The sequence below is a fragment of the Trichomycterus rosablanca genome, chromosome 8, assembly GCF_030014385.1.
Source record: "Trichomycterus rosablanca isolate fTriRos1 chromosome 8, fTriRos1.hap1, whole genome shotgun sequence".
Taxonomy (NCBI): Eukaryota; Metazoa; Chordata; class Actinopteri; order Siluriformes; family Trichomycteridae; genus Trichomycterus; species Trichomycterus rosablanca.
This window is the reverse complement of record NC_085995.1, coordinates 35,443,914-35,462,406: the sequence shown is the minus strand read 5'-3', so window position 1 is coordinate 35,462,406 and position 18,493 is coordinate 35,443,914. Positions and strand designations below refer to the sequence as shown.

General features: G+C 47.2%; 1 protein-coding gene across 2 annotated transcripts in view; it reads left to right on the top strand.

Moving 5' to 3' along the window:
• The first annotated feature begins 1,990 nt into the window (after positions 1-1,990).
• The window catches only part of spon1b (spondin 1b), a 38,540-nt gene continuing 22,037 nt past the window's right edge, over positions 1,991-18,493 (top strand). For both annotated transcript variants that reach the window (XM_063000808.1, XM_063000807.1), the window contains exons 1-3: positions 1,991-2,044; positions 7,408-7,609; positions 10,176-10,316. In XM_063000808.1, the coding sequence (XP_062856878.1) occupies positions 1,992-2,044; positions 7,408-7,609; positions 10,176-10,316 (396 nt within the window). In that variant the 5' untranslated portion in view covers position 1,991. The remainder of the gene's footprint in view (positions 2,045-7,407; positions 7,610-10,175; positions 10,317-18,493) is intronic.

Genomic DNA, 18,493 nt, shown 5'->3' with positions numbered 1-18,493 from the left:
ACCATTCGGCTGGGCACCCCCTAGCTGGCACAATTAGCAGTGCCTTCAGCAGACAAAAATGGCTAAATAAAAGAGAGTGCGGTCTTCAATGCTGTGTAAGGACCCTGGTTAGTAGCCTCAGGTGCCTGTACAGAAAGGGAACGTAGATCAGTGGGCTGAAAATTTAAATGGTACTGGACTATTAATCAGAAGATTACCAGTTCAAGCCCCACCACTGCCACGGTGCCACTGTTTGGCCCCTGAGCAAGGCCCTTAACCCCGAACTGTAAGTTGCTTTGGTTAAAAATGTCTTCTAAATATCGCAAATGTAAAGAGCATTTTTGAGGTCAGGCACTTTATTTTGACCAGAGGTTTTGCATTACCGCTGGAATCTGGATCAAATATCAGATGTGCTATCAGTCAGTTGGGCTTCTACACAGACATGACTAGAGCTGTGATGGATTGGCACATGTCCAGGGTATTTCTGCCTTGTACCTGGTGTTTCCCAGTGGAACTGGACCTGCTGTGACCCTGACCAGGATACAGCTGTTGATGAAAATGAAATGAAATTTTAAATTGAGCAAAGAAGTATTTCGAAAAATCACAGCGGGATTCCGCTAGCACACCAGCGCTGGGATTCTTAACTGTCCAAGTTCGAATCTCAGCTCTGCTACCAGTCGACTGGGTGCCTCCAGCGGGCACAATCAACTGAATTAAAGGGTGGGGTCTTCGACGCTGTGTAAAGACCCTGGTTGGTAGCCCAGGTGCCTGTACAGAAAGAGAGGAACGCGAACATCAGTGTGACTCTACACGTGCGAGACCGACCTCATATGCAAATCCATCAAAATACAAGGGTCTGTACACACGTCAGAGGGAGCTTGTAGCTGGCAAATCTACCCTCTTGGACGTGATGGGGTTCTCAGCAGGGTAAGACTAATTGGCTACACTAAATGGGAAGAAAAGAGGAGAAAATAGCATAATAAAATAGTGTGAAAAAATCATAAAACATTTAACATGGTACTATTACAGTATTATAAAGTAATCAAACCGTGGACATGGACAGTGAGGTCCATCAGTTATAGACAGTGAGGTCCATCAACCATGGACAGTGAGGTCCATCAACCATGAACAGTGGGGCCCATCAACTATGGACAGTAAGGTCCATCAACCATGGACAATGAGGTCCATCAACCATGGGCAGTGAGGCCTATCAACCATGGACAGTGAGGTTTATCAACCATGGACAGTGAGGTCCATCAACCATGCGCAGTGAGGTTCATCAACCATAGACAGTGAGGTCCATCAACCATGGACAGTGAGGTTCATCAACCATGCGCAGTGAGGTTCATCAACCATAGACAGTGAGGTCCATCAACCATGGACAGTGAGGTTCATCAACCATGCGCAGTGAGGTTCATCAACCATGGACAATGAGGTCCATCAACCATGCACAGTGAGGTTCATCAACCATGCGCAGTGAGGTTCATCAACCATGGACAATGAGGTCCATCAACCATGCGCAGTGAGGTTCATCAACCATAGACAGTGAGGTCCATCATAAAATAGCATGTAAAAATCAATAAAACATTAAACATTGTACTATTACAGTATTATAAAGTAATCAAACTGCTTTTTCTGTTTAAATATCATAGTGGGCGTCAAGAAATAAAAAAAAAGTCAAATACAAGAGTAAAATAGGATGATGAATTTCGGTTCAGTTCAGTTTGGTTCACGTTTAATGCTGCTGTCCTGCTGCAGCAGAATTTTGTTTTAATATCAGAATGTCAGCTGGACTCAGGAACGTCCACAAATCTGCAAAAATAATAAAAATCAGGTTTGTGCTCAGCTGAGCAGCTGTGTGTGTGTGTTCTTATCCTGAACTGTGAACAGCGTAGAGACGTATTGCTTTGGTGCCACAGAAACGTCAATCTTTACACCCCTGATAATTAAACATGTTCTCTCTCCCTCTCTCTCTCTCTCTCTCTCTCTCTCTCTCTCAGGGTGACGATGTTATGACTGTTATTAAAACCAAAGCTCAGTGGCCAGCCTGGCAACCTCTCAACATGTGAGTATCACCAGTGACGTTCTACGTTTCTGCATCATACAGCCATAAACCTCAAAATAATCATTCAACAGCTCATTATCGAGAACAAAACACTCACTGTGTGGCCAAATGTATGTGGACACCCTTCTTTATTGACTATTTACTTGTAGTAACTTACATGTATGACTGAATACCATGCAAGCAGTTGAGGGTTTAGAGCCTTACTTATGCCAAGTTTACACTACATGACTTTCAGAGCTGTCAGATCGCTGTACAGTTCACACTACACAACTGGATCTCTTGTTATCAAGAGTCTTTTAATTCGTTGTGGATTTCACACTACACGACTGATCGGCGATAGGGGGTCACACACTACAAAGTTGACGTTTACCTTTAACTTAACGTGCGTGCCGCTCAGGTGGCACAGTGGAAGAACACGCTAGCACACTTGAGCTGGGATTTCGAATCTCAGCTCTGCCATCCGGTTGGGCTGAGCGGCTACATGAACAATGATTGGTTGTTGTTCACACAAGGTGGGAGCACAAAGCCGAACCAGGCAACTGATGCAGGTATGACCTCTGCTGGCCGATTGATGGTTGAGTTGAGGAATGATGCTGATCAGGGTGTGGCTCTCTATACACAAAGCTGATCCGCATATGAACTCGCCTTGTGCAGGTGAAAACATGCAGTCGGTACTGCACACGTGTCGGAGGGGGCCTGTGTCAGTTGCGGTGCTTCTTAGTCAGCGGCGGATGGTAGTATCCGTACAGAAGTCAGGGTAATTGGATACGACTAGATATGGGGAGAAAACTGAGGGAAAGATACAAAAAAAAAACTTTGCATGTATGTGACTGGCGCTTTGTTTAATGTCATCAAAGTGCGAATATGAGACGAATCTGCATTTGTGTAGAATAACCATCAAATCCACGCATCAAAGATTAAAGGATCTTGTTATCAGTGGTTGCTCAGTGGTTGAGGTACTGGATTAGTAATTGACAGATAATTGGTTCAATTAACACCATTGCCAGGTTGCATTGTTGGACCCTTGAGCAGGACACTTAACCCTCAAGTTTCCTGATTGTACAGTATATTTATTCATTCATTTTTTTATCTGCTTATCCATTAGGCCTCGAGCCTATTTTAGCTTTTCAATGGGCACAAGGCATACGGTAACACCCTGGACGGGACGCCAGTCCATCGCAGGGCAAACACACATACACACACACACAGACATACACACTCTTCACTTATAGGGCAATTCAGTGTCTCTAATTTACCTGACTGCATGTTTTTGGACTGTGGGAAGAAACCGGAGCTCCCAGAGGAAACCCTCGCAGACACGGTAAGAACATGCAAACTCCACACAGAAAGGACTCGATCTGCCCCGCCTGGGGATTGAACCCAGGACCTTCTTGCTGTGAGGCGACAGTGCTACCCACTAAGCCACCGTGCTGCCCTTGTACAGTATAAATGACCATAAATGTAATTAGATCTACTCGGCAGTCTGCTGGCCTGCAGAGAACAAACTGATTATGAGGCTGGAGGTCTCGGCGTGGATCCTTGCAGGCTTTTCTTATTGACCGTTCAGTGTAGATGCTGTTGATGGTAAGACCCAAAGCTTTGAACCCTGGTATGTTCATCAAGACTGTAGAATCTGTTCCTCTCTCTGTGAAATGTCCTCACACTCCCTGACTGCTGAGTTTTACTCCGTGTGGGCGACAGATTCTCCCGCCAGCGCTCTTGTCTGGCACCTGCTGGGCATGTGGATGTTTTCCTGCCTTTGCTAATGAGGCTGTTAATATTTTATGGGCTTTTTTTTTTTAGAGATAAAGGCCAGACTTCCGCTGTTGATTAGCTCAGCATTTCCCTCGCTGACAGCCCAGCGCACTTCAATCCTCGATCTTCTGCTTTAAGTTCACTTCAGTTAAAACACTCGTGTTCAGCCTCAGGAGGACGTTTAGGTGTGTGTAGGCCTAAATTAATCTCTAGTGCCAGAACGAACGCGTGTTTAGCATGCCTCCATCTGAATCGTGTGAACTCGGGCGCCCCTCAGCTTTGTGGGGCTTTATTACTTTCATTAAGATAAGAAAAAAGAAAACAAGGACGCACGGCGTAATCAGTTTGGTCTGAGACACACAAAACTACTGCAGGGCATACTGCATTTGTAATCGTATTAAAACACATCAGTGTTGTGCCACAGCAGAAGTATGCAGACACCTGTGCAAGATTTCCTATTTCCAAACTTTGGCCATTAATATGACCTCGCAATAGGATTTCAGAGCGTGCTTGTGGGAATTTCTGCCCATTCAGTAAAAAGAGGATTTGTGTGTGTGTGTGTGTGTGTGTGTCTGTGTGTGTGTGGTCGGGGCGGCACGGTGACTAAGTGGGTAGCACTGTCGCCTCACAGCAAGAAGGTCCTGGGTTCGATCCCCTGGTGGTGTGGTCCAGGTCCTTTAGGTTTCCTCCGGGTGCTCCGGTTTCCTCCCACAGTCCAAAGACATGCAAGTGAGGTGAATTGGAGATGCAGAATTGTCCATGACTGTGTTTGACATTACAACTTGTGAACTGATGAATCTTATGTAACGAATAACTACCTGTTCTGTCATGAATGTAACCAGAAGTGTAAAACATGACATTAAAATCCTAATAAACAAACAACTGACTGTAGTCCATCTGTTGGTCCCTCTTTCATGGGGGCTAACAGCATGTTCTTCAATGGTCAGGACCCCCACAGGACCACCAAAGAGCATGTATTATTTAGATGCTGGATCATTCTCAGCACTGCAGTCACACTGACATGGTGGTGGTGTGTTAGTGTGTGTTGTGCTGGTATGAGTGGATCAGATACAGCAGTGCTGCTGGAGTTTTTAAATACTGTGTCCACTCACTGTCCACTCTATTAGACACTCCTACCTAGTTGGTCCACCTTGTAGATGTAAAGTCAGAGACGATCACTCATCTGTTGCTGCTGTTTGAGTTGGTCATCTTCTAGACCTTCATCAGTGGTCACAGGACGCTGCCCATGGGGCGCTGTTGGCTGGATATTTTTGGTTGGTGGACTATTCTTAGTCCAGCAGTGACAGTGAGGTGTTTAAAAACTCCAGCAGCGCTGCTGTGTCTGATCCACTCATACCGGCACAACACACACTAACACACCACCACCATGTCAGTGTCACTACAGTGCTGAGAATGATCCATCACCCAAATAATACCTGCTCTGTAGAGGTCCTGTGGGGGTCCTGACCATTGAAGAACAGCATGAAAGGGGGCTAACAAAGCATGCAGAGAAACAGATGGACTACAGTCAGCTATTGCTTCTATATGGTAAGCGGAGCTGATAAAATGAGTGAGTGTAGAAACAAGGAGGTGGTTTTAATGTTATGGCTGATTGGTGCATATATTTACATAATAATATAAATAATAAGTAATTAAGCAGTGAGCAGTTGTGTGTCATCCATCCCACATCAAAACCACAAATTCACGAGTTGAATTCATTCACACACAGCAGAGTTTATCTTCTCGTGGCTGAAATGTCACACGTGTCTGAAGTCGGAAGGCAGGTAATGAATATTTTATGCCGGTTTATCGATGGAGTCAGACTCCGCATAATCCAGCCCTCAGTCCTCCGCCCCGAGCGCTGTAGTGCCAACATTTGCTTCTGAGACGGCTTCTAATCAGGACAATTAACGTGATTAATTACCATCTGTGCCGCCGTACAAAGCGCAGTCTCGGTGGAAATTACACCTCGGCGCACAGCGAGTCGACCATTCACCATCAGAGAAACACACAGCATGCTTCCACGTAACGACCAGCTCCCCGAACAACGTGAACAAACGAGGGACAAAAGACGTTCTTCTGCTCTCTGATTCAGTCTGATTCAGACACACACATCATTATTCTGGATTACAATTATTGTTTCTCTCTTTATCTCTTTTATTGTCTCTCAGTCCATCTCTTCCTCTGTCCCTCCAGTCCTCTTACCCTTCAACTTTATCTATTTATTTGTCTTCGTCTTTGTCTCCCAACATTTCTCTTTTTGTCTTCAAACTTGTCCTTATCTTGCTCTGTTCGTCTCTCATCATTTCTGTCCACATCCACCACTGATTCTCTTTCTTTCATCCTCTGTCCATGTCTTCTTTTCTTTGTCTGTCTCTCTTTCTGTCTTCCCCTCTATCTGTCTGTAGCTTCCATGTCTCTACTTTTGTCCATCTGTATTTTTTGTTTGTCTGTCGATATGTCCATATCCACTATTATTTTCTGACTCTCCCTGTCTTCCCCGCCATCTGTCTGTAGTTTCCATTTTTGTTTGTCTCTTCTCTCATCCCTTTGTCTGTTTGCCACTTTTTGTCTCTTTCCTCTTGTTCATCTGTCTTTTTTTGTTTGTCTGTCTAGTATATCTGTCTCTGTTTGTCCATAGCCACTATTATTTTTTGACTCCCTGTCTTCCCCTACATCTGTCTGTAGCTTCCATGTATGTTTGTCTCTCCTCTTGTCCATTTGTCTGTTTGCCACTGTGTGTCTCTCTCTTCTTTTGTCCATCTGTCTTTTTTGTTTGTCTGTCTATATCTGTCTCTGTCCATATTCACTATTATTTTCTGACTCTTCCTGTCTTCCCCTCCATCAGTCTGTAGCTTCCATGTTTTTGTCTCTTCTAATGTCCCTTTGTCTGTTTGCCACTGTTTGTCTCACTCTTTTTTGTCCAACTGTCTTTTTTGTTTGTCTTTCTATATATGGCTCTCTGTTTGTCCACATCCACTATTATTTTCTGACTCTCCCTGTCTTCCCCTCCATCTGTCTGTAGCTTTGATGGTTGTCTCTTCGCTTGTTCCTTGGTCTGTTTGCTACTGTTTGTCTCTCATCTTTAGTCTATTATTCTTTTTTTGTTTGTCTATCCATAGCTGTCTCTGTCTGTCCATATCTTCTATTCTTTGTCTGTCCTTGTCTTCTGGTTTGTTTGTCAATCCATACATGTTTCTGTCTGTCCATATCGTCTTTGTCTCTCCCTGTCTTCCCATCCATCTGCTTGTAGCTTTCATGTTTGTCTCTTATTTTGTCCATCTGTCTTTTTTGTTTGTCTGGCCATATCTGCCTCTGTCTGTCTATATATTCCACTCTTTGTCTGTCATTGTCATCTATTTTGTTTGTCCTTTATAGCTGTCTGTCTGTCCATATCTTGTTTACTTTGTCTTCTATTCTTTCTTCTTGTCCCTTCTTCTATTTGTCCACCTCTCTTACTGTCTCATTATCACTCTTTAAGTTCTCCTTTCATCCTATTTGTTTCTCCATCTTTACCCTATGGCCGTATCCATCCATTCATCCATCCATCACTTTTTTCCTCTCTTCCTTCTTTTACCCACCTAATTTGTTCTCTGTCTCCTCGTCAGACGGGCGCCTCCCTCGGCCGAGTTCTCGGTGGACCAGACACGTCATCTCATGTCGTTTCTGACCATGCTGGGTCCGAGTCCCGACTGGAACGTTGGTCTGAGTTCTGAGAACCTGTGTACATCTGAGTGTGGCTGGGTGCAGAGACTCACCAAAGACTTGCGGCCGTGGGACGCCGGCACAGACAGCGGCCACAGCTATGAGGTAAGTTCTCACAACTTCCCAGTAGGGCAGTCAAAAAAACAACACTGTACCTGCTGCCAGGCATAGCGGTGGTAATATTCTGGTTTGAGGATGTCTTGAGCAGAAAGGAAAATAAAATGAAGAAACTTCACAGTCTGACCTCAACCCATCAAGCAAGAGGTTAAATCTTAGATACAATTGGGTGTTTTAGCAAGACAAAGACCCAAAACACAGCATCAAAACTGATGACTAAATTAGCCTGAAATGAAGGTATTGAAATGATCTTTCTAAGATCTGGCCACTGAAATCATTCCAGTGGTCATTCCAAATGTAGACTGAACAAAAACTAATGCATTCATTATTTTTTTTAATATATTATTTTAATTATGTGTTATTATTATTATTATTATTATTATTATTATTATTATTATTATTATTATTATATGTCTTGTATATTATTATTATTATTATTATTATATGTATTATATAATATTATTATTATTGTTATTATATGTATTATATAATATTATTATTATTTATTTATTATTATTATTATTATTATTGTTATTATATGTATTATATAATAATATTATTATTATTATTATTGTTATTATATGTATTATATAATGTTATTATTATTATTATTTATTATATTACTATTTATAAGCCCACACTTAGAAGAACACCTGAAAATTTGGCCAAAATAAGGTACCTCAGAGAGCAGACAGACACCCCCTGCCATCAGTGAACCAGGGAATGGACATTAAGAGTGGACTCTTATAAGTACCTGAGTGTTCACCTAAACAACAAACTGGACTGGTCAGTTTACAAAAGACCATAAGTACATAGAGCAGTTCAAAGCAGACTGAGGTCATTTAAAGTGCAGGGGGCACTCCTGAGGACTTTCTTCGATACAGTGGTGGCATCAGCCATTTTTTATGGAGTGGTATGCTGGGGCAACAGCATCTCTACGGCAGATAGGAAGAGACTGGACGAACTCATTAAGGGAAGCCCCTTAGACCCAGTGCAGGTGGTGGGAGACAGGAGGATGTTAGCCAAGCTGGCATCCATGCTGAAGAATGACTCCCTCCCCATGCATGAGACTCTGGCAGCACTGGGCAGCTCCTTTAGCGACAGGCTGCTTCACCCCAACTGTGTAAAGGAGCGGTATCGCAGGTCCTTACTTCTTGCTGCTGTTAGACTCTACAACTAGCACTGCTCCCGACAGATCACGTACACACACACTTGAAACTATAAACACTTACAGGAAGTGTAGTTTTCTCAGTGGCACATAACAATGAGCAACAATCCCTTTGCTGCTGTAATACTGTGAATTTCCTCACTGTGGCACGAATAAAGGATTATCTTATCTTATTGAGCTTATATTGAGGGTTAAGTACCTTGCTTAGGGACCAATAATGGTAAGCTAGCAGATGTGGGGCTTGAACCAGCAACCTTTCGATTACTAGTCCTGTACCTTATACGCTGAGCTACACCTGCCCCACCTGTTTGCAATGAGTGTGGCTGAAACACCTAAAATGAATAAATATGTGTCCATATACTTTTGATCATACAGTGTATATTTGATCCGACAAACTTTGCATCATTAAATTCTTTGCTAAGAAGGCAGGAGAATGAACCAGTTGGCTAATTAGCTAGCTATGGGCATGGGTAGTTGACAGACATGCCTAACAAGTTAAGAAAAATCTTCCAGTCAGAATATTTGGGACTGAAATAGCACTCTGATGTGGTGAAATCTTGTGCCATTGCCTACACCAGCGTTTCTCAGTGTCACTCGCCCACTCTGGACGCCCACTGCCCTGCCCAGCGTACAGCTTTTTCTTATCCCAGCGCACCTGGTCCAGCTCAAGAAGGACTCGATGATTAGCTCATTAGCTGACTCAGTGAGTGTTGGGAGCTGAGAAAACCCGACAGTTTGCGGGGCAACGGGCCTCCAGGACTTAATTTAGGAAGCCCCGGCCCACGCTTAGAAGAACACCTGCAATTCTATCTGCAAATTTGGCCAAAATAAGGTACCTCAGAGAGCAGCTAACATCTGAATGGAACAGATTGTGTTTCTACATTGTGCAAATGCTGCCTGAAATTGCTACCCACAGAGTTTAGTGTTTACCTAAGTGTCTCTCAGACTGGATGCTTATTTAAATCTCAGCATTTTAAACATGCACCTGCGAAGCCCCAGCGAGACGCCCCTGACGCTGCCCCCCTGCTGTTAAACAAGGAAGTCATTAATTTCCCTCCCGTTTCCTCTGTGTCATTGATTCTGTTTTGGAAAGTGGATAGACTTTGCCTCTTTACTGAAACTTAGGTGAACACGAGCAGTTGGCATTTGATTTTGCGCCTCTCTGTGGTTGCCGGTGCAGAACGAGGGGCATAACAGGTGACTCTCAGAGAGGCCCGACAGAAACAGTGCTATAAATCACTTGGAGAGGGAATATTACAGGCGGAATGAGTGATGCAGATGGAGATGAAAGGTGGGAGCCCCTGGCATATGGCCTCTAACAATGACTTTCTCTCAGCCCTCATGCTCTCTCTCTCTCTCTCTCTCTCTCTCTGCATTGTTTTTCAGTCTCCGAATAAACCCAGTTTCCCTCAGGAAAGGATTCGACCCCTCACCAGCCTGGATCATCCTCAGAGCCCCTTTTACGACCCTTCCGGAGCCCCCATCCCACCCCTGGCTCGAGTGCTTGTCGAGAGGATAGCCAGGAAGGTATGTGATTGGCTCGAATGTCATGTAGAAGGTCAGGGATTTCAACCAATCGCTTCATCACTTCTGCTATATTAGACTGCTTCTTCAGTTTAATTAAAAAATTACAATAAAGTAAGGGCATTCGGGTGGAACAGCTGTCTAATGTGCTAGCCCACCTCTTCAGAGACCTTGGTTTGAGTCTTGGTGGTGCCACCAAGCTGGCTGGGTGCTTTATAGACACAGTTGACTGCTTGGGAGACAGAAGGTTTATATATTTAATATACACCAATCAGCCATAACATTAAAACCACCTCCTTGTTTCTACACTCACTGTCCATTTTATCAGCTCCACTTACCATATAGAAGCACTTTGTAGTTCTACAATTACTGACTGTAGTCCATCTGTTTCTATGCATACTTTTTTAGCCTGCTTTCACCCTGTTCTTCAATGGTCAGGACTCTCCCAGGACCACTACAGAGCAGGTATTATCTGGGTGGTGGATCATTCTCAGCACTGACATTGTGGTGGTGTGTTAGTGTGTGTTGTTAGATGGAGCTTTTAAACATTTCACTGTCACTGCTGGACTGAGAATAGTCCACCAACCAAAAGTATCCAGCCAACAGCGCCCATTGGTCAGCGTCCTGTGACCACTGATGAAGGTCTAGAAGATGACCAACTCAAACAGCAGCAATAGATGAGCGATCGTCTCTGACTTTACATCTACAAGGTGGACCAACTAGGTAGGAGTGTCTAATAGAGTGGACAGTGAGTGGACACGGTATTTAAAAACTCCAGCAGCGCTGCTGTGTCTGATCCACTCATAGCAGCACAACACACACTAACACATCACCACCATGTCAGTGTCACTGCAGTGCTGAGAATGATCCACCACCTAAATAATACCTGCTCTGTGGTGGTCCTGTGGGGGTCCTGACCATTGAAGAACAGAGTGAAAGCAGTAAAATAGACAGTGAGTATAACGAGGTCTGTGGTAGCTGGTGAACGTGCCCCGGGTTCCCAGCGAAACAGACGTTACAGAGCTCAGCAAACAAAGGGTTCTTATACCAGACCTCCCAATTAGTGCTGATCACCCACAGCTGTGGGGCTGGCTATTTAAGCCAGCTCTACACAGCAGTGGGTGTCGCACCTTTGTTTGTTTTGTGGTCTCTTGTGGCAGCTCGTCCACACTGTTGTTTAGCTATAGGTGGTAGCCCTGGTGGCGCTAGGCCATTAGGGTAAGTAAAACCGCAAGGTTTGAGGTATGAGGGTTTTCTTTCGTCCTCTTAGAAATAGTGTGGTGCGACGCCGCGCAGTCCTCGAACTGCTGTTTGTTTCAGCGCTAGCTTTAGCTTAGCGGTCTCACTCAGTGCTCTAGTAGCGCTGGTTATATCCTAGGCATCAGTGCCTTCAGTCAAACAGAACATTGGATTCTCCAACCGCTGGGTGGCGACTCCGGAAAGTACTCGGTAGTCACGCCAACATCCCCGGTTCGAATCCACACTCTCTACAGCTGCCCAGCTCTCGTGCAGTTGCTGGGCAGACTCCTTATCGCTGTCTCTTTAAAACGCTAACATTAGCATTAGCGGCTTTCACTCCGCGCTGTTTTAGCGTTGGTGGTAATTTCGGCATCAGTGCCTTTAGTTAAACGGAACATTGGATTCTGTAACCGCTGGGTGGCAACTCCGGAAAGTAATCGGCAGTCACGCCAGCATCCCCGGTTCGAATCCACGCCTTACCGTTGTGTAACCTTTCTCTTTTGTTTTTCTCCTTTTCAGATCGGTGTTTGTCAGCTTCCGTCGGAGTTTCCGATTGGGTTTTGTTTTATTTTATGTTAGCTGTTTACCTTTTCTGTTGTCCTTATTAATTAAATAAAATATCTTTTTATAATTTTACTTCTGCATTTGTGTCCCTTTCTTCCCACGTGACAGAAAGGTGCGACCATACCATGGACGCAGCAGAAGTTCCACCCCTTACGGACGTTCTACGTCATCAAGGGGTAGCGTTAGGCAGGCACGAGGTGGCCCTAAACGAGTTGGCGCAGCGGGTAGCTGCGCTCACCCTGCAGTCGCCAATTCTTAGGTCCGGTCCTGAACCCCCTGCCCACTCTCCTACCCACTCCGGAGGGTGCGGAAACCGCGACACCCCTATTTCGCCTCCCGAAAGGTATTCGGGAGAGGCTAAGAGGTGCCGTGGCTTCCTCCTCCAGTGTGCCCTTGCGTTTGAGCTGCAACCCTCTCGCTACCCTACGGAGCGATCGAAGGTTGCATACATAATTTCCCTGCTGACTGGCCGAGCTTTAGAATGGGCTACTGCCCTCTGGGAGCAAAATGCTCCAGAATGCTCTTCGGAAAGCTCCTTTAAGGAAGCTATAAAGGAGACCTTTTTTCACCCTTCGGGTGGCCGTGAGGTAGGCCCTCGTCTACTCGAGCTTACCCAAGGTGCTCGGTCAGTAGCCGATTATGTAATCGAGTTTCGAACGCTCGCGGCTGAGTGTGGTTGGGACGAGGGGGCCCTTACTGCCATATTCCATCGTGGTTTGTCTGGTAAGGTGAAGGACGAGCTAGCCACCAGGGACCCTCCTACCACTCTTAAGGACTTCTATGTCCTGGCCAACGCCATAGACACCCGCCTTCGCCAGCGAGCCCGGGAACGGGGCACCTGTTCCCCGTTCACCCGCTCGCAGGTCTCTCCCAATTCTCCTCCGCCTGTCCTGGATCCTGAGCCCATGCAGTTGGGGTCAGCTCGCACTGGTGCCCCAACGGCTTCGGGTCCGTCTGCCAGACCCCGGCAGCCGTTAAACTAGCAGGCCGCTCTCGAGCTAGGGACTCGGGAGTGAGCCGAACTACCATCCCTGCCCAAGGACTATTTCTGCAGGCCCGGTTGCTTTGGGGTCTGGGAGACACAGACCTTCGGGTCTGTGTGGATTCAGGCGCGGTGGAGAGTTTCATAGACATCAACCTGGTACACAGGCTGGGGATTGAGGTCCAACCGCTAACAACTCCAGTGTCGGTCCATGCTGTGGATGGCCGACCTGTAGCGGGCAGCCCGATAACCCACCAGACGCGACCTCTCACGTTGCGCCTGGAAAACCACGAGGAACGGATCACCTTTCTTGTGACTCACGTTCCTCACCTCCAGGTGGTTTTGGGGTATTCGTGGCTGCAAAGACACAACCCCCAGATCGACTGGGCCACCGGATCGATCTTTATCTGGGGAACGCAGTGTCGGGACTCGTGCCTACTGCAAGGCGGCGCGAGCCCCGAGCCGTCCGAACCCAAGATGGCGATTCCGGATTTGGCAGCTGTTCCTCCTGTGTACCATGATTTACGGGAGGTTTTTAGCAAGTCCCGGGCGCAGGACTTGCCCCCCCACAGACCGTTCGATTGCGCCATCAACCTTTTGCCCGGCACTACTCCTCCTAGGGGGCGCCTTTTTTCGCTCTCCGGCCTAGAAAAGGTTGCTATGGAGGAGTATGTGCGTGAGGCGCTTAAACAGGGGTTCATCCGTCCTTCTTCCTCCCCAGCTGGGGCAGGGTTCTTTTTTGTGAACAAGAAGGACGGCACCCTGCGCCCCTGTATCGATTATCGCGGTCTGAATGCCATTACGATCAAGGATCGGTACCCGCTGCCGCTGATGGCCACGGCTTTCGAAGCCCTTCAGCGAGCATCGGTTTTTTCAAAGCTCGATCTTCGCAGCGCGTACAATTTGATCCGGATCAGGCAGGGGGATGAGTGGAAGACTGCGTTCATTACGCCCACTGGCCACTATGAGTACTCGGTGATGCCATTTGGGTTAATGAATGCCCCCGCAGTCTTCCAGAGATTTATCAATGAGGTCTTGCGGGAGACTCTTGGTAAATTCGTCTATGTTTACTTAGACGATATTCTTATCTTTAGTCAGTCCATCGACGAGCATATAGGGCATGTCCGACGAGTTCTCCAGCTCTTGCTCGACAACCATCTGTTTGTCAAGCTGGAGAAGTCGGTCTTTCACTCCCCCACGGTCTCGTTTCTGGGGTTTGTAGTGTCCAAGGGCACCCTGCGCATGGACTCGGCTAAAGTATCTGCGGTGGAGAAGTGGCCAACTCCAAGTTCTTTACGCCAACTGCAAAGGTTTTTGGGCTTTGCAAACTTTTTTCGGCGTTTCATTAAGAACTTTAGCTCAGTCGCCGCCCCGTTAACGGACCTCACAGGCAAAGGTCCGTTCCAATGGACGGTGCAGGCCCAGCAAGCTTTCGACAAGCTAAAAACACTCTTGACGACTGCTCCCGTCTTGCAGTTGCCCGACCCAGAGGAACCCTTCGTTGTCGAAGTGGATGCTTCCGAGGTCGGGGCTGGGGCAGTTTTGTCCCAAAGAGTGGGGCCGGGGAAGAAGCTACATCCATGTGCCTTCTTCTCGCACCGCCTGACTCCAGCCGAGCGGAACTACCCGGTTGGAGACAGGGAACTCTTGGCCATTAAGTTGGCGTTAGAGGAGTGGCGACACTGGCTCGAGGGGGCCAAACATCCTTTTCTTGTCTGGACGGATCACAAAAATCTGTCATTCATCCAGCAAGTCAAGAGGATGAACTCCCGTCAGGCCCGGTGGTCCTTATTTTTTGGAAGGTTCAATTTCACACTGTCTTATAGACCGGGGTCCGAAAACGTCAAACCGGACGCTCTGTCTAGACAGTGGGAACCGACCAGGCCGGAGACCGGACCTGATCCCGTGATCCCCTCGACCCAGATAGCGGCCCCAATCACATGGGGCATATCGAAGGTCATTCGGGATGCCCAACGGGCTGAACCCGACCCCGGTGGGGGACCTCCTGACAGACTGTACGTACCTTCATCCGTACGGCGTCAGGTCTTCGAGTGGGCTCATGCTTCCCCATTTGCGGCGCACCCAGGCGTGACTAAGTCCCTGGTCTTGCTGCGCCGAAGATTTTGGTGGCCGGGGATGGAGAATGAGGTACGTGACTTTGTCCGTGCCTGCTCGGTGTGTGCTCTTAACAAGAGTCCCAGAGAGCGCCCCAGGGGCCTTCTTCACCCGTTGCCAATACCGGCTAGACCGTGGTCCCACATTGCCCTGGACTTTGTGACAGGCTTGCCTAAGTCCAGAGGGTTCACGGCGGTATTGGTAATTGTCGACCGGTTTACCAAATCTTGCCTCTTTATCCCACTGCCCAAGCTACCATCCGCCATGGGCACTGCGCAGATCATTCTGAATCATGTGGTGAGAGCACATGGGGTCCCCTCAGACATTGTGTCAGATCGGGGCCCACAGTTTGTGAGCCAGTGCTGGCGGGCCTTTTGCCAAATTATTGGCGCGAAGGCCAGCTTATCCTCCGGTTACCACCCGGAGTCGAATGGGCAGTCGGAGAGGCTTATCCAGGATCTGAGCAAGATGCTCAGGTGCCTGACGGCAGGGAATCCGACCACGTGGTCGGACAAGCTGATGTGGGCAGAGTTTGCTCACAACACCCTGCATCATTCGGCGATCGGCATGTCACCGTTTGAAGCTCAGTTCGGGTACCCTCCTCCGCTCTTTCCTGAGCAAGAGCAGCAGGTAGCGGTCCCGTCTGTACAGCTTCAGGTCCGCCGCTGCCGCGCCGCCTGGCGCAAAGCTAGGCAGGCACTTGTGGCCACCCAGCGCTCTGTGAAGCGCAAAGCTGACCGCAGGCGGCAGCCGGCTCTTACCTTCCGGCCAGGCCAACGAGTACTTGTTTCAACGAGGGATCTCCCCGTTCGAGGTGTTCCACATAAGTTGGCACCCAAGTACATTGGCCCGTTCAAGGTGGTAAGGCGGATTAACCCGGTGACGTATAGGTTGGAGCTTCCTCCCCGCATGAAAGTGCATCCAACCTTCCATGTCTCCCATCTCCGACCATTTATGTGCGGGGGAGTTTTACCCCCTCCCCAACCTCCCGCCCCTCGTATCATCCAGGGTGCCCCTGCCTTCACGGTTCGCCGGTTACTTGACAGCAGGAAGGTTCAGGGTAGTACCCAATACTTGGTGGATTGGGAAGGTTACGGCCCTGAGGAACGTTCATGGGTACCGGCTCGTCAGATCCTGGACCCTGAACTGATCCGCGAGTTCCGACGGAACCGTGCTGCGGGTCTTGGGACCTCAGGAGCTGTCCCTAGAGGAGGGGGTTCTATAACGAGGTCTGTGGTAGCTGGTGAACGTGCCCCGGGTTCCCAGCGAAACAGACGTTACAGAGCTCAGCAAACAAAGGGTTCTTATACCAGACCTCCCAATTAGTGCTGATCACCCACAGCTGTGGGGCTGGCTATTTAAGCCAGCTCTACACAGCAGTGGGTGTCGCACCTTTGTTTGTTTTGTGGTCTCTTGTGGCAGCTCGTCCACACTGTTGTTTAGCTATAGGTGGTAGCCCTGGTGGCGCTAGGCCATTAGGGTAAGTAAAACCGCAAGGTTTGAGGTATGAGGGTTTTCTTTCGTCCTCTTAGAAATAGTGTGGTGCGACGCCGCGCAGTCCTCGAACTGCTGTTTGTTTCAGCGCTAGCTTTAGCTTAGCGGTCTCACTCAGTGCTCTAGTAGCGCTGGTTATATCCTAGGCATCAGTGCCTTCAGTCAAACAGAACATTGGATTCTCCAACCGCTGGGTGGCGACTCCGGAAAGTACTCGGTAGTCACGCCAACATCCCCGGTTCGAATCCACACTCTCTACAGCTGCCCAGCTCTCGTGCAGTTGCTGGGCAGACTCCTTATCGCTGTCTCTTTAAAACGCTAACATTAGCATTAGCGGCTTTCACTCCGCGCTGTTTTAGCGTTGGTGGTAATTTCGGCATCAGTGCCTTTAGTTAAACGGAACATTGGATTCTGTAACCGCTGGGTGGCAACTCCGGAAAGTAATCGGCAGTCACGCCAGCATCCCCGGTTCGAATCCACGCCTTACCGTTGTGTAACCTTTCTCTTTTGTTTTTCTCCTTTTCAGATCGGTGTTTGTCAGCTTCCGTCGGAGTTTCCGATTGGGTTTTGTTTTATTTTATGTTAGCTGTTTACCTTTTCTGTTGTCCTTATTAATTAAATAAAATATCTTTTTATAATTTTACTTCTGCATTTGTGTCCCTTTCTTCCCACGTGACAGTGAGTGTAGAAACAAGGAGGTGGTTTTAATGTTATGGCTGATCGGTGTATTTTATAGTTATTATATGATAACCAGGGTTAATGTGATATTTATTGCTGAGCAGTGAACAGAACATTAAAGATTAAGTAACACTAAATCCCCAATTTCTCCTCTCACAGCTTCGTGTTTTTCCCAGGGTCCTGGTGCGATTGCTAAATTCGGTGATTGATTTGTTGTGCTTTTCAGTGTGCGCAGCTGCTTTGCGTTACATGCTAATGGAAGTGCCGAGTCACGCACAGTTTATCTGTTCTAGCTAGCTCGTCCATGAGGCATGACCTTAAACATCTGAAAATCATACAGGGATTACTCACAAATGTAAAAAATACAAAACCGTTTATTCATGCTGTTTATTCTCACTTCCTCCTTCTTCCAGTTACGCAGGTTTTTTCCTCAGATTTGGCGTTTAACATTATTTTATTTTGTAATGCAGATGTTTTGTATCTGCAGAACCTCTGGGATGAGTCAGAGTTCTGCTCTTTTAGGATGTGGAGGAATAAAAGAGAGGGTTCAGTTTACCGTCACTGTTTACAGAGAACTCTAATATACACCGATCAGCCATAACATTAAAACCATTTCCTTGTTTCTACACACAGTCCATTTTATCAGCTCCACTTACCATATAGGAGCACTTTGTAGTTCTACAATTACTGACTGTAGAACATCTGTTTCTCTACATGCTTTGTTAGCCCCCTTTCATGCTGTTCTTCAATGGTCAGGACCACCACAGGACACTACAGAGCAGGTGTTATTTAGGTGGGGTAGGATTCTCAGCACTGCAGTTACAATGACAATGAGTGGATCAGATACAGCAGTGCTGCTGGAGTTTTTAAATACCGTGTCCACTCACTGTCCACTCTACCTAGTTGGTCCACCTTGTAGATTTAAAGTCAGAGACGATCGCTCATCTATTGCTGCTGTTTGAGTCGGTCATCTTCTAGACCTTCATCAGTGCTCACAGGATGCTGCCCATGGGGCGCTGCTGGCTGGATGTTTTTGGTTGGTGGACTATTCTCAGTCCAGCAGTGACATTGAGGTGTTTAAAAACTCCAGCACAACACACATTAACAC